This window comes from Ranitomeya imitator, chromosome 5 (assembly GCF_032444005.1).
Source record: "Ranitomeya imitator isolate aRanImi1 chromosome 5, aRanImi1.pri, whole genome shotgun sequence".
In the NCBI taxonomy this organism is placed as follows: Eukaryota; Metazoa; Chordata; class Amphibia; order Anura; family Dendrobatidae; genus Ranitomeya; species Ranitomeya imitator.
Genome location: NC_091286.1, coordinates 331,436,901 through 331,449,924, shown reverse-complemented (window position 1 = coordinate 331,449,924; position 13,024 = coordinate 331,436,901). Strand labels below are relative to the sequence as shown.

Sequence of the window (13,024 nt, the reverse complement as noted above, 5' to 3'; positions counted from 1 at the left end):
AGTACCGCAAGCGAGAAAAAACCTGACATGGTCAGTGCGGGTCTCCCGGGATCACTGGGGCCCTACCCGCTTCCGAAAAGATTTCAGACGTAGTGGAAGAGGGGTTATGGAAATTGGTACCATGGAAGAATAGATCATGCACTGCAATGGTCTTGGATCGCGAGGCCAAACCATGAACTGGAGTACATTGGCGTTCAGCTTGGACGCCATCCGAACTACCTCTGGAGTACTCCAGTGAAGGCAGGTCCGATGGAAGACTTCCGAGTGAAGTTCCCACTCACTTGAGGAAAAACCCGGACGGCTGAATATGTCTGCCGCCCAGTGTTCTACTCCAGGGTATGTACTGTTGAGATCACCGAAGATAGATCTCGGCCCATCAGAGAGTGCGAGGTACCTTAGCCATGGCGCTTGACTGTGGGTACTTGCTAGATGGCTAACTTGTGGCACAGCCGAGGCATTATCCAACTGAAGACCCGCCAGAAGGCAGAGGGCCTGCTGAAGGAATAGCCGTACCGTTCCGATATACAGAGGGATGATCGGGAGAAGAAAACTGGCAATGGTATTTCCCAATAGCCATTGGGCCAGGAGAAGGCTCTGGATGAGGAAGGAGCTCAGAGACTACCCTTTGAGAGCCTGATTGACTTGCAGAAAACGAGCGCAGCGAAGGAAACTGCTTCCATTGACGTCCTTTCCCTCAGAACCCTCCTAGCGAATTGAAAGAACCGAGGGAATGAGAGATCGAGTGCGCAAGCTCCCTGTAGAAGGGCCACGACCTAGACCCGAGAGAGAATAACCATCCTTCTTGGGCAGGATCATCCTCAAAGAGGATCTGCTGGGCTGAGAATGAGGGAAAAAAACTTGTCTAAGTTTAGCTGCTAGCCCAATAGAGAGGTAATTGCAAGTGATATGGACGACTCAGCGTAGTTCTAGGAGAGCGGCTACAAAGTCGACCAAATAGGGCAGGACGACCATACTTCTAAGGTGCAAGAAGCACATGACAACCGTCATGACCCTTGCGACCACTCTGGTGTGGTAGCCAGGCAGAAGGGCCAGGTCGTGAAAATGCTGTTCGCGAATGGAAAGGCGACGAGATTATAGTAGAGAGGAGAAATAGGTATATGAGGGTAAGAATCCCGAATGTCGATGGATGCCAGAAAACAACCACGTTTTTCTGTTGAAGTAGTGGCTGAGCGGAGGAACTCCATCCGAAAAAAGAAAGGGCCCTGTCAAAGGTTGTTAGAAGTTTGGGGTCCAGGAATGGAGATACTTTTCATTCCCTCCATTTTGGAACCAAGATCCCTTAGATCTAGACTGTCCTGGCCAATGTTTCCACTGCTGGTTGAGTCTGAAGAAGAGATACGATCCATTGCTAGTCTCCCGCTCAGAAGATTTGATAGGCCAGCTATAATGTGGAACGAAGCAGTTAAGGTCTGGGACCCGGAGACTTTCATTCTCTCCCTTTGGCCAAGCAACCAATGTGGCGGCTAAGGAAGGGTAGAGCGCTGAACCCAAAACCACAAGACGAAACGAACTAGATTCGCTATCCGACCATCTGTGGAATCTTAATTGATGATACACCGGCCAGGATACTGGTAGGAATACCGCAAGAAATTCTGCCCGGCGAGTCTGCCAAGTGACAGAATGCGGGACTGTAACCAGCAGGTCTCTGTCATCGTCGTGCAGAGAAGAAAATAAGGAAAAACCTCGATCCACCATCTTCTTAACAGGGACGTGGAGAGGAATCGTCCACTTTCTTGCATCTGATACATCCTCCTTGTTGGGACGCCACAAATGTGTGCCTCAGTACATCCCCAGAATTGAGGTTTCCGAGTGGACAGGGCAGGTTGCGGCGATAGACCTGGATGCAGAAGAAGATACATGGAGGCGACACTCCGTGTGCTCGTCTGTTGAAGGTGTGGGGGGAAATCGGAGCCCTTTAAGGGACCCGTCGCCCATAAAATTCCGACCAGGTATGGTATCCTACTTAGAGGTCTTCCAGTGCATCACCCGTCAAATGTTGATGGAGATTTTCTAGAACCTGTACGTTTTTTTAGAATACTTGCGGCCCCTGCTAGCCGACGGCTCCCATTGTAGGAGAGGGAGCATGTGAGTGCTCCAGAGCTCAGTTAGGGTGACCAGCTTAGGATAGATGATGTGCCCTTAAGACCAGTAAATACTGGTCATGCGCCTTTAAGACTAGGGGTTACTGGCCATGAGCCTTTAAGACCAGGGAATACTGGTCTTGTGCCTTTTGTAAGATGACATACTGTTCATGTGCCTTTAAAAGCAGGGCATGCTGAAATCCAGGAGATAATGGTCATGTGCCCTTAAAACCAGGGTATGCTGGTCATTTGCGTTTAAGACCAGGGCGTACTGGTCCTGAGCCTTTAAGTCCAGGGCATAATGGTCACGTGCCTTAAAGACCAGGGCATACTGGTCGTGTACCTTTAAGACCAGGGCATACTGGTCATGTGCCTTTAAAAGCCAGGGCATACTGGACATGTGCCTTTAAGACCAGGGCATACTGGTCATGTGCCTTGAAAACCAGGACGTACTAGACATGTGCCTTTAAGACCAGGGCATACTGGTTATTGCGTTTAAGACCAGGGGATACTGGTCACGTGCCTTTAAGACCAGGGCATACTGGTCATGTGCCTTGAAAACCAGAACGTACTAGTCATGTGCCTTTAAGACCAGGGCATACTGGTTATTGCGTTTAAGACCAGGGGATACTGGTCACGTGCCTTTAAGACCAGGGCATACTGGTCATGTGCCTTGAAAAACCAGGACGTACTAGTCATGTGCCTTTAAGACCAGGGCATACTGGTTATAGCGTTTAAGACCAGGGGATACTGGTCACGTGCCTTTAAGACCAGGGCATACTGGTCATGTGCCTTTAAGACCAGAAAATACTGGTCACGTGCCTTTAAGACAAGGGTATACTGGTCATGTGCCTTTAAGACCAGGGTATACTGGACACGTGTCTTTAAGACCAGGGGATACTGGTCACGTGTCTATAAGACCAGAGCATGCTGGTCACGTGCCTTTAAGACCAGGAATACTGGTCATGAGAGGAATGTTGGAACAAGTGCCTTTAAGACCAGCAAAGCTGGTAATGTGCCTTTAAGAACAAGAATGCTGGTCATGCTCCTTTAAGACCAGGTATGCTGGTCATGTGCCTTTAAGACGAGGGCATACTTGCCATGTGCCTTTAAGACCAGTGCCTACTGGCCCTGTGCCTTTAAGACCAGGGCATACTGGCCTGATTAAGGACTAAGGAAAAGGAGACCGGCTTCTGGCCTGATTAAGGACTAAGGAAAAGGAGACCGGCTTCTGGCAGAGCAGAGAATGCTGGGGATGTGACCCTTTTAAAATAGGGGACCCTTAAGACCAGGGAATGCTGGTCCTGGGTTTAATAAAAAAGGCATGGAAAGCTGGGGATGCACCTATGGGCCCAGCGACTACCGGGCAGAGTATCAAATACCAGGGAATGAGTCATGAGACCGGAGGTTAAAAATTAACTTTCGTTGCTGGGAACTCACAGCTCTCCGTTTGCAAGCCTGCACACTGTACTATACATTCTGTAGTGTGTAGGAGCACCGGAGATTGCAGCCCTTAAGAATATAAAAAACAGGGAAAGCTAGTCCCTTAATGCTGCCGGGATGCGTGCCGGGGGGGGATATTGGGGCGATTCACCTTACTCAGATTCTGAGTCCCCCGTCTGGAATAGCGCTGACTTCAGCGCTGAAAAACCACCGGCCGCAGCCGCCTCCAGAAGAAATAGTGACCGCAATGGAGGGAGGAGGAAGATGGCCGCCGAGATCTCGTCTGGAACGAGAAGCGCCTGAATAGGGGGGCGGAGCCGCTAGAAGGAAGCAAGCGGTGGGCGGGGCTTCCCGGGATGCAGCCTAAACAGGGCTGAAGCCGGGGACTAAATTTATGGCTTCGGCCGGCGCGCACCCGCAGACTGAGGGGAAAAGTGCCGCGAGGCTCTGTGGGGACCCTGTCGCTATGGAGCCCTCCTCTGACCGCCGGAAAAACCCAAATCTCACGGAGCACTTACCCCAATATGGAGGGGGTGGCAGATGCTGCAGGTAGGAGCTGTGCCCCGGGTAGATAGGACGGTGCAGGGTTGGGGAGCCTCCATCCACCATCCCTGCAGAAGAGGGGTGGAGAGGAACCGTCTGCCTCCTTCCATCATCCGCTTTTTCAGTGGTGATGCAGTGGGGGCTGCTCGGACGCCACGCTGGAAGGTGCCTCTGTACAGCCGAGGGTAAGACCTGGTGGACAGGGCTGAATGTCCGGCAATAGGCCTGGCTGCAGAAGAGGATACTGAAGGTGAAACTCCAGTGCTTGTCTGATGAGGAAGGGGGGAGATCGGTGCCCTTGAAGGGGCCCGTCGCCCCTAGAATCAGCTCAGGCAGTGGCTTCCCACGTCGCAGGAGAGGATACGGAGAGGTAAAACTCCCGTGCTCGCCTGTTGATGGTTCGAGGAGATCGGAACATGAAAGAATCCGTCGCCCCATTCGACCGTAGTAAAAAGTAAAAAACGGTAAAAAAGAGTTCTTTGGGTCTGAATAGCAGACCCGTCCGTGTGCCTCCTACGGACACTAAGCAAGAACTGGTTAGCTGGGAGCCAGCAGGAGGGTGTATACTGCAGGGGAGGAGATCACTTTTTCTTTGTATTACTTAGTGTCAGCCTCCTGGTGGCAGCAGCATACACCATGGTCTGTGTCCCCCAATGAGGCGAAGGAGAAAAAAGGTGATATGACATGGTTTACTGTATGTAAACCATGTCACAAATCATGTCGGGTTTAGGAAGGAGATAGCAAAAGCCGGTAATTGAATTACCGGCTTTAAAGCTATCTAGCGCTGTATGAAGTAATAATATATACACATATGTGTCTAATGACACATATATATATATATATTTTTTTTAAACACATGGATCCCTTGTATAGCCGTATGTCGGTTTTGCAAGCCTGCGAGAAAAACACGCAGTACGGATGCCATACGGATTACATACGGAGGATGCCATGCGCAAAATACGCTGACACACCCTGCCTACGGAGGAGCTACGGACCACTTTTTTGGGGACTTTTCAGCGTATTGCAGCCGTAATATACGGACCGTATTGTCTTATGCTGAGTGTGACTCCAGCCTAAGGCTCCATGCAAGATCTTGCCTCGTGGGATAAGGATAATTCTGAGAAAGGTAAGGAATCAGCCCAGAACTACATGGGTGGAACTGGTCAATGACCTGAAGAGAGCTGGGACCACAGTCTCATACATTACCATTAGTGACACACTATGCGGTCATGGATTAAAATCATGCAGGGCACGCAAGGTCCCCCAGCTCACGCCAGAACATGTCCAAGCCCATTTGAACGTTCAACAATGTTCATCTGGATGATCCAGAGGAGACATGGGAGAAGGTCATGTGGTCAGATGAGACCAAAATAGAACTTTTTGGTGTAAACTACACTCGCTATGTATGGAGGAAGAAGAAAGAGGAGTACAACTCCAAAACCACCGTCCCAACAATAAAGCATGGTGGGGGGAAACGTGCTTTTTTGTAAAGGGGACAGGACAACTGTACCGTATTGAAAGGTAGATGGATGGTGTCATGTATCACGAGATTTTGGCCAACAACCTCCTTCCCTCAGTGAGAGCACTGAAGATGGGTCAAGGCTCTGTCATTCTGCATGACAATGATCCGAAACACAAAGCCAGGGCAACTAAGGGCAAGGTCCGTAAGAAGCATTTCAAGGTCCTGGAGTGGCCTTCCCAGTCTCCAGATCCGAACCCAATAAAAAAAAAAAAAAAATCTTTGGAGGGAGCTGAAACTCAATTTTGCCCAGTGACAACCTCGAAACCTGAAAGATCTGGAGAAGATCTGTATGGAGGAGAGGGCCAAAATCCCTGCTGCAGTGTGTATAAACTTGGTCAAGAACTACAGGAAACGTCTGACCTCTGTAATTGCAAACAAAGGTTTCTGTACAAAATATTAAGTTCCGTTTTTCTATTGTATCAAATACTTATTTCATGCAATAAAATCAAATTATGTAAAAAAAAAAAATATACAATGTGATTTTCTGGATTCTTTTTGGGATTCCGTCTCTCACAGATGAAGTGTACCTACCATAAAAATTACACACCTCTCCATTCTGTTGTAGGTGGGAAAACTAGCTAAGTCAGTAGTGTATTAAATACTTATTTTCCTCACTGTACATACTTCCTGAAAGATCAAAAGTCTTCGCAAATTATACTCCCAATGGTTTGCAGTATTAACTTACTGAGCTTTTTAGAAACCGAGAGACCAATATGGTAGCATAGGATGCATACTTTTGTCTATGGAGATTGCTATACATGTTGCATCCCCCATTCAATGTCAAATACTGTATTAGCCGAATACTGAATAGATGAGGTAAATAAAATGTTTCTTGCGTTTGGATTTTATCCCGCATCATTTTGAGGCCTCATTTACACATCAGTATTTTTGCATCAGTGTTTGTCTGCTAAAGCCAAAAGTGGAACTTACAGAGAAAATCTATAATTGAAAGATTGACACGTTTTGGAGACAGCATGAATGCTGATGAAATACTCATAAAACACACTGATGTGTGAATAAGGCCTAAAGCAAATTCAGATGTCTGTATAACACTGTACGTGTAAAGACCATGAAGTACAGTACAAACTGGCCACGGGTCTATCAACCTGAACTCAACAACCTCGTATGGCCTTGGAGGCTGGGGAGCATGTGATGGGACACTTCTGGCTGGTGCATAAAGGGGCCGTTTCACAGGCTTCATATTCTTTCCACATACAATGCAGAACTAGGGCGAGTACTCAGTCGTCGGGGACAGCAGAAGACTCCAAGGAGAATTGGCAGAAGACAAAACAATAGGAAATCTAAGCTCCTCTCAGATCCATAGCTTGTAAAACGGAACAATGCTTCTCCATAACAGAAATGGCAAGTGTTCAGCTCCCAGACAGACCACATTCACCACAATACATCTGTAGCTCTCACCTTCACAGGACTCAGCAGTGCGGTCTCCAGTCTAGCATTACGAGCTAGAGATCTGTAGAAATACTTCTGACAGCCATCCCATGTGGTCGTGATTTCTGCAAGCAGCCTGAAGGAAAGATGTGTTCAAGTACCAAAATCCAGAGATCTATATTTTTTAACAATACTCATTTTCAGCCCATGTCATGGACCCATGAATATGGAATTAATCATATATGTATTGTTATTTATTTACAAAAAATTGTTTACCTAATAATTCTACTTTCTAAAACAATCTAGTACGCTGTATTGTTATCGTGACTGTCTCCTACTAGGATAGACACCACAATAGGAGAAAGCAACTATGAGAAGTGGTGACAGTATGTGTTGCTCATAGCTGGACAGGATGTGATGCCATGTAGTGTGATAATGTGTCACTACATCGGAAGTTACATCTACGGTACTAATTGTTACAGTCAGTGTGACTTTGGAAACTGTGTCTAGTATCTGGGTGAAGTAAAGGTAGAAACTGCAATTTGTATTTATAGTTCTGACGTCTTTACAAACTAATGAATTGAATGTGTTACAAGAGGGGCGAATTGCTGTCCAGTTGTGTGCTAGGACCTTTTGGGTGCCTTTACCGGCATTTATTTCTAAGCATAAGACCAGATATTTTGGTTACCTTGAGTAAATGTGTGTCTTGATTATCATGAAAAGAATTGCAGATTGCCTAGTGTTGGACCTCACTTATTAAACAAATGGCTAAAGCAAACATTTCTATTCAGGAAAATAGATAATATCCATACTCAGATTTGTTTTCCAGGCCATGTGTGGAGATGACAAAAGCGCTGTGAAGGTCCAAAGGACGGAGGCAAAGCATATCCTTATTGTCCTTAGTACGCATCCATGCAATTCCCCGGCGATAAGACAAGCCTACAATTTATGATAGGAAGAATGTCAATGAGGAAGAGGTAAGCATCCGGTTTTCCTTTTCTGCTTTAGGGAATGTGCACACGGCATCTTTAAACTGGACCCTAAACTGGTTCCTAAGCAAAGCAGCTCTTTTTCCTGTAGCAGCTCCCTCAGCGCCTTTGCGCTCTACTTTGAAGTGTATATGGCAGGCGGCTTACCAAGTCACCTGAAGAATGAACATGTAATTATTTTTTTTTAAAGTTTCTAGGTTTTTGAACCCTGAATCAGTTGAAATAAGTGGAACAAGACAGACTATGTGCTAAGGCAATGTCGTTCTAACATTGCTGTACACCATGTTTAATATTTGCATTTCTGAATTAATCTGCCTGAAGAAGACATCTGCACATACCCTTCAATGGTATGCTTTTTGCTCAATTATCCTTAACTTAGCAAAGTTATGTTTTGTTTTTTTTTTAAATATATTTCATTACTTCAACATCTTCACTGAAACTCACCAGTCGGCAGCCTGTAAACTCCTGTCGCAGGACCCGAACTCCCATGGCTTCAAATACCATCTTTACGCTGATGACACTCAGATCTACCTCTCTGGCCCAGACATCACCTCTCTGCTGTCTAGAATCCCGGAGTATCTATGAGCCATATATTCCTCCTCCTCTCACTTCCTGAAGTTCAATGTAGACAAAACTGAACTCCTCTTCCCTCCACCTCACCTAACTTCCCTGGGCAATCTATCTATCACAATAAATTACATCACACTTTCCCCTGTACCGGAGGTCTGCCGCCTTGGGGTAACCCTTGATTATGCCTTGTCCTTCAAACCACACATCCAAGCTCTCGCCACCTCCAACTCAAAAATATTTCCAGAATCCATACTTTCCTAACCCTTAATTTACTAACATAATAGTGCATGCCCTCAACTCCCACCTCAAATACTGCAATATCCTCCTCTGTGGCCTTTCTGCTGACACTCTTGCACCTCTCCAGTCTGCTCTTAATTCTACTGCACGACTAATCCACCTCTCCCATTGCTACTCCTCTGCAAATCCCTTCATTAGCTCCCAATTCCTCAATGTATCCACTCCAAACTACTAACACCAACCTAGAGCTGACAATAATATATCTCCCCTATCTATCTCTGAAAATCTCTGGACATCTTCCCACACGTAATCTCTGGTCCTCCCAAGACCTCCTTCTCTCCTCCACACTTGTAAGTTCCTCACCCAACCACATGCAAGACTACTCCTGAGTGCCCCCCACCCTCTGGAATTCTGTGCCCCAACACATACGATTATCCCCTACATTCAGAACTTTCAAGAGGAACTTGAAAACCCATCTGTTCATAACAGCTTACAATAACCCTGCTGCCACCTCATCACTACCAGAGCGGTCACCTCACCAACACTGGAGCTGCTGAAACCGCAGAACTTACTGTCACCTTCCCATTATCCGGTAGAATATAAGCCCACAAGGGCAGATCCCTCTGCCTTCTGTACCTGTCAATATTAGTCTGTTCATTGTAATTTCTATTTGTGTTTTGTATGTAACCCTTTCTCATGTACAGCACCATGGAATACATGGTGCTGTAAAAATAAAATAATAATGACCTGACTTTGCTTCCTTCTCTTGAAAACTCTGTAGTATTGTTTTAATGTTTACTTTATGCTCCTTGAGAAGCTGCCTTCAACTGTTGCTCAGCAAAGATCCCTAAATGATGTTCCAAAAAACAAACAAACAACAAAAAAAGGATATGGGAATTCCACAGTCTGATTAGCAAGTGGGAAACAGACAGGGAAAGGACTGCACTCTGTTTGAAGATATTGGATGGATATTGCTGAGCTGCAGGTGAACGGAGCTTCTAAAGAAGTATGAAATGAGCATTGTCATGGCACAGCAACAGTGTTTGTGAGCGAAGGAAGCAACATAATGAAGTATATTACAAAATTCATACCTTTGCAATATCTGGAGAATAATTTAAAAAAAAAAGTAGAGTTACTCTTTAAAAATTATTTAAAATTAAAAAAACAGCTATGCTTGGCAGTAGAATAGATAATCAATATTAAGGTAAAAAAAATCCATTTCATCAGCATATTTTCAAGTTACATCAGTGAAATAAAAGTTGGACCTTCATTTTCAAAAACTGTATTACATGTAGGCATTTGCTGTCCACATGAACAGAACTATAATATAAGAATATAGAACAGTATTTATACAGACCGTGTAAATCGCATCCAAAACCAGTTGGTAATACTGGAGTTCAGCCTTATTCTCATACCAAATGCACTAACTCGGTGAAAATGGCATTGTGTCTACTAAAAAGCAAAAAAAAGGGGTTCTACATGTACCACACTGTTAGCATGTTCTGCTATACATGAACCGGTCACTAGGAACCTTCATGCCCAGACCAAAGAAGCAAAGAATCAGAGCCTGGCTTCCTTATTGCAGTTAGGTATGCCTTTCTATGAAATGCTCTGGCAACTCAGAGAAATCTAGTTTAAAGAGTTGGTCATAGACCATAGGAATATAAGCAACTGGTGTGGTGTGGCCCACAGCCGTCTTCTCCTGGCACTGCTCTAGCTGACAGGTGTGTCCCCATGGGTATACATAAGGAGACGTGTCAATCACCTAGAGCGAGACGGAGAGAAGTGAGCCAGGGACCGCACCAGACTAGTCAGGGCTCTCCGTATGGTTCCTCGCTGGCTTTGGAATGTCAGAATAAATGTCTTTATGATCACACAGCAAGGCTCTGACTCATGCTGTACATGAAGACACTGACAGGTTCCCTTTACTCCAATTACTTTTCACGTGGAAATAGGTCTAGAATGTTTAATTAAATCCATTTAAAGCAGTGCTTCTCAACTCCAGTCCTCAAGAGCCACCAACAGGTCATGTTTTCAGGATTTCCTTAGTATTGCATAGGTGATGGAATTAATGCTTGAGCAGGTGATGAAATTATCACCTGTGCAATACTAAGGCTAGGTTCACATTGCGTTAGTGGGTGTCTGCTAACTGAATCCGTTACATGGCGCAATTGTCGCAATTATCTCTATGTAACGGATCCGTTAGCGCACCCATTGACTGCAATGTACTAACGCATCGCTAACGCATCGCTAACGTATGCCTTTTTTGGCATGCGTCAGCGATGTCCCGTTATTTTCGAACGGACCTCTGTTCCTCACTAGCGCAGATCGGGCATCTACACTAGCGGGATCGCCAACGCAATCCCTTTTTGGACATTGCGTTAGCGCATTCCGTTAGCGTATGCGCTAAACGGATTGCACTAACACAATGTGAACCTAGCCTAAGGATATCCTGACAACTGGACCTGTTGGTGGGTCTTGAGGACTGCAGTTGAGAAACACTGATTTAAAGTTTATTTTAATAATCTATACAATTAGGAATGTTAAAACATTTAATCATTGAACAAGGATGCTATATAAGTACAAAGGAGAAAACAGTTGGTGCATACGTTTCAGTGTAGTTCAGAAATGTATTACGAACAATCTCATAGGTACCTGTTTTAGACAACATTTTAAAAAGCTCCGCAAGTGCCCTTTGTTTTTGCATTAAGATGTGTTTGGCCTCAGATTTCTGCTTCTCCTTCTCTGCTGCCTGGTTGACGGTAAGATTCTGAAGCTCCTGCACCGATTCAATAATCCCCTCTGTAAATGAAAACATGAAAACCAAATAACACAGAAATTACAATTTGTAGACAAGTGATCTAAATGCTTGGCCCCTGATAGATAGATAGATATATATATATATATATCTATCTTATACTCACCTCCTGTGCTAGCGCCATTCCAGCAGTGTCGCACTCACATTCCCAGGGCACTCATGCCATTATTGGGACACGTGACCCTAGCGTCCAATCAGCGCTGGCGTCACTGTCCCTGTGTGCGTACGGTTAAGTAATGTAGAGGAAGTGAGCAGCAAGCCACAGCTTTCACGTCCTGTTAGATACTCAACAGTACGGAGGCAGGGACAGTGACGCCAGTTCTGATTGGACGCTAGGGTCACGTGTCCCAATAATGGCACAAGAGCCCTAGGAATACGGGTTCCGACACCGCTGGAATGGCGCGGGCACGGGAAGCGATTTTAGGCTTTATTATTTTATCAGGCCAAGCTTGGGGTATGAGAAGGGGTTTGTCCAAATAGCGGACAACGTCTTTAAAGTGTGCAGTCTTTTTTTTCCATACCTGTAAATGTATTGAGGTTTTCAAACAAAGATGGCATTGAGCTCTCCTTTATGAATGTATTGCACAACTGTCTCATTCGTTTAGTCAGTTTTGGAAGACGGCACTGAAGGGATGCAGCGGAATAGATATCCTCTCCACAGTTTAGCTGATAAAGAACAAAATGCATTAATAGTTTATAGCTAGTGAAGAATAAATCATAAAACTTCATCTTTAAGGGGAATCGGTCATCAGGTTTACCACCTGATCTGAAAGAAGCACAATGTAGGGACAGAAGCATAGAATCCAACAGTGTATCACTTACTGGCCTGCTTGCTGTAGTTTTGATAAAATCACCGCTTTATCAGCAGGAGATCATAAATAGGGGACTAGTAAATCTGCTGCCAGGCAGTCCTCCATTTTCCTGAACTGTGAAAACCCCCTCCAGAGCACTGATTTGCAGCTTTCTACCTATGCACAGTAAACACCAAAAGCTGTAAATCAGCAGTGGGGGTTGGGGATGATCTGCAGCAGATAAACCAGTTTTTAATCAAAACTGCAGCAATAAGCTTAGTGAGTGATACATTGCTGAAACCAGGGTCTCTGTCTTGCACCATGCTGTTCTCAGATGGAGATGCAATTACCTGGTGACCGCTTCCCTTTCAAACAACAACAAAAAAAAAAGAAAAAAAAGGAAAATGAGCAACATGTAGCAAATGTTCAGACCTAACAGAACTGCCAACTCACACAAAGTGGAAAAGGTGTATTGCCATCCCGGTGAAGCAAATAATCAACCTCAGCAATCAGGATGCAGCTTTCAGTTTCTATAGGGTCTATAGAAAAAGGAGTTGGGATCTGATTGTTTGTAACTGCAATTTCCTTTGTACTAGTTTTGATAAATCTCATATTAAAGT

At 45.2% G+C, this 13,024-nt stretch overlaps 1 protein-coding gene across 1 annotated transcript in view; it reads right to left on the bottom strand.

Moving 5' to 3' along the window:
- MDN1 (midasin AAA ATPase 1) overlaps positions 1-13,024 on the bottom strand; it is a 335,477-nt gene that overhangs the window by 44,900 nt on the left and 277,553 nt on the right. Inside the window, exons 74-77 of the mRNA XM_069726361.1 lie at positions 12,135-12,279; positions 11,451-11,597; positions 7,812-7,938; positions 7,030-7,135 (exon numbers count right to left, since the gene is read on the bottom strand). Of these exons, the coding sequence (XP_069582462.1) occupies positions 7,030-7,135; positions 7,812-7,938; positions 11,451-11,597; positions 12,135-12,279 (525 nt within the window). The remainder of the gene's footprint in view (positions 1-7,029; positions 7,136-7,811; positions 7,939-11,450; positions 11,598-12,134; positions 12,280-13,024) is intronic.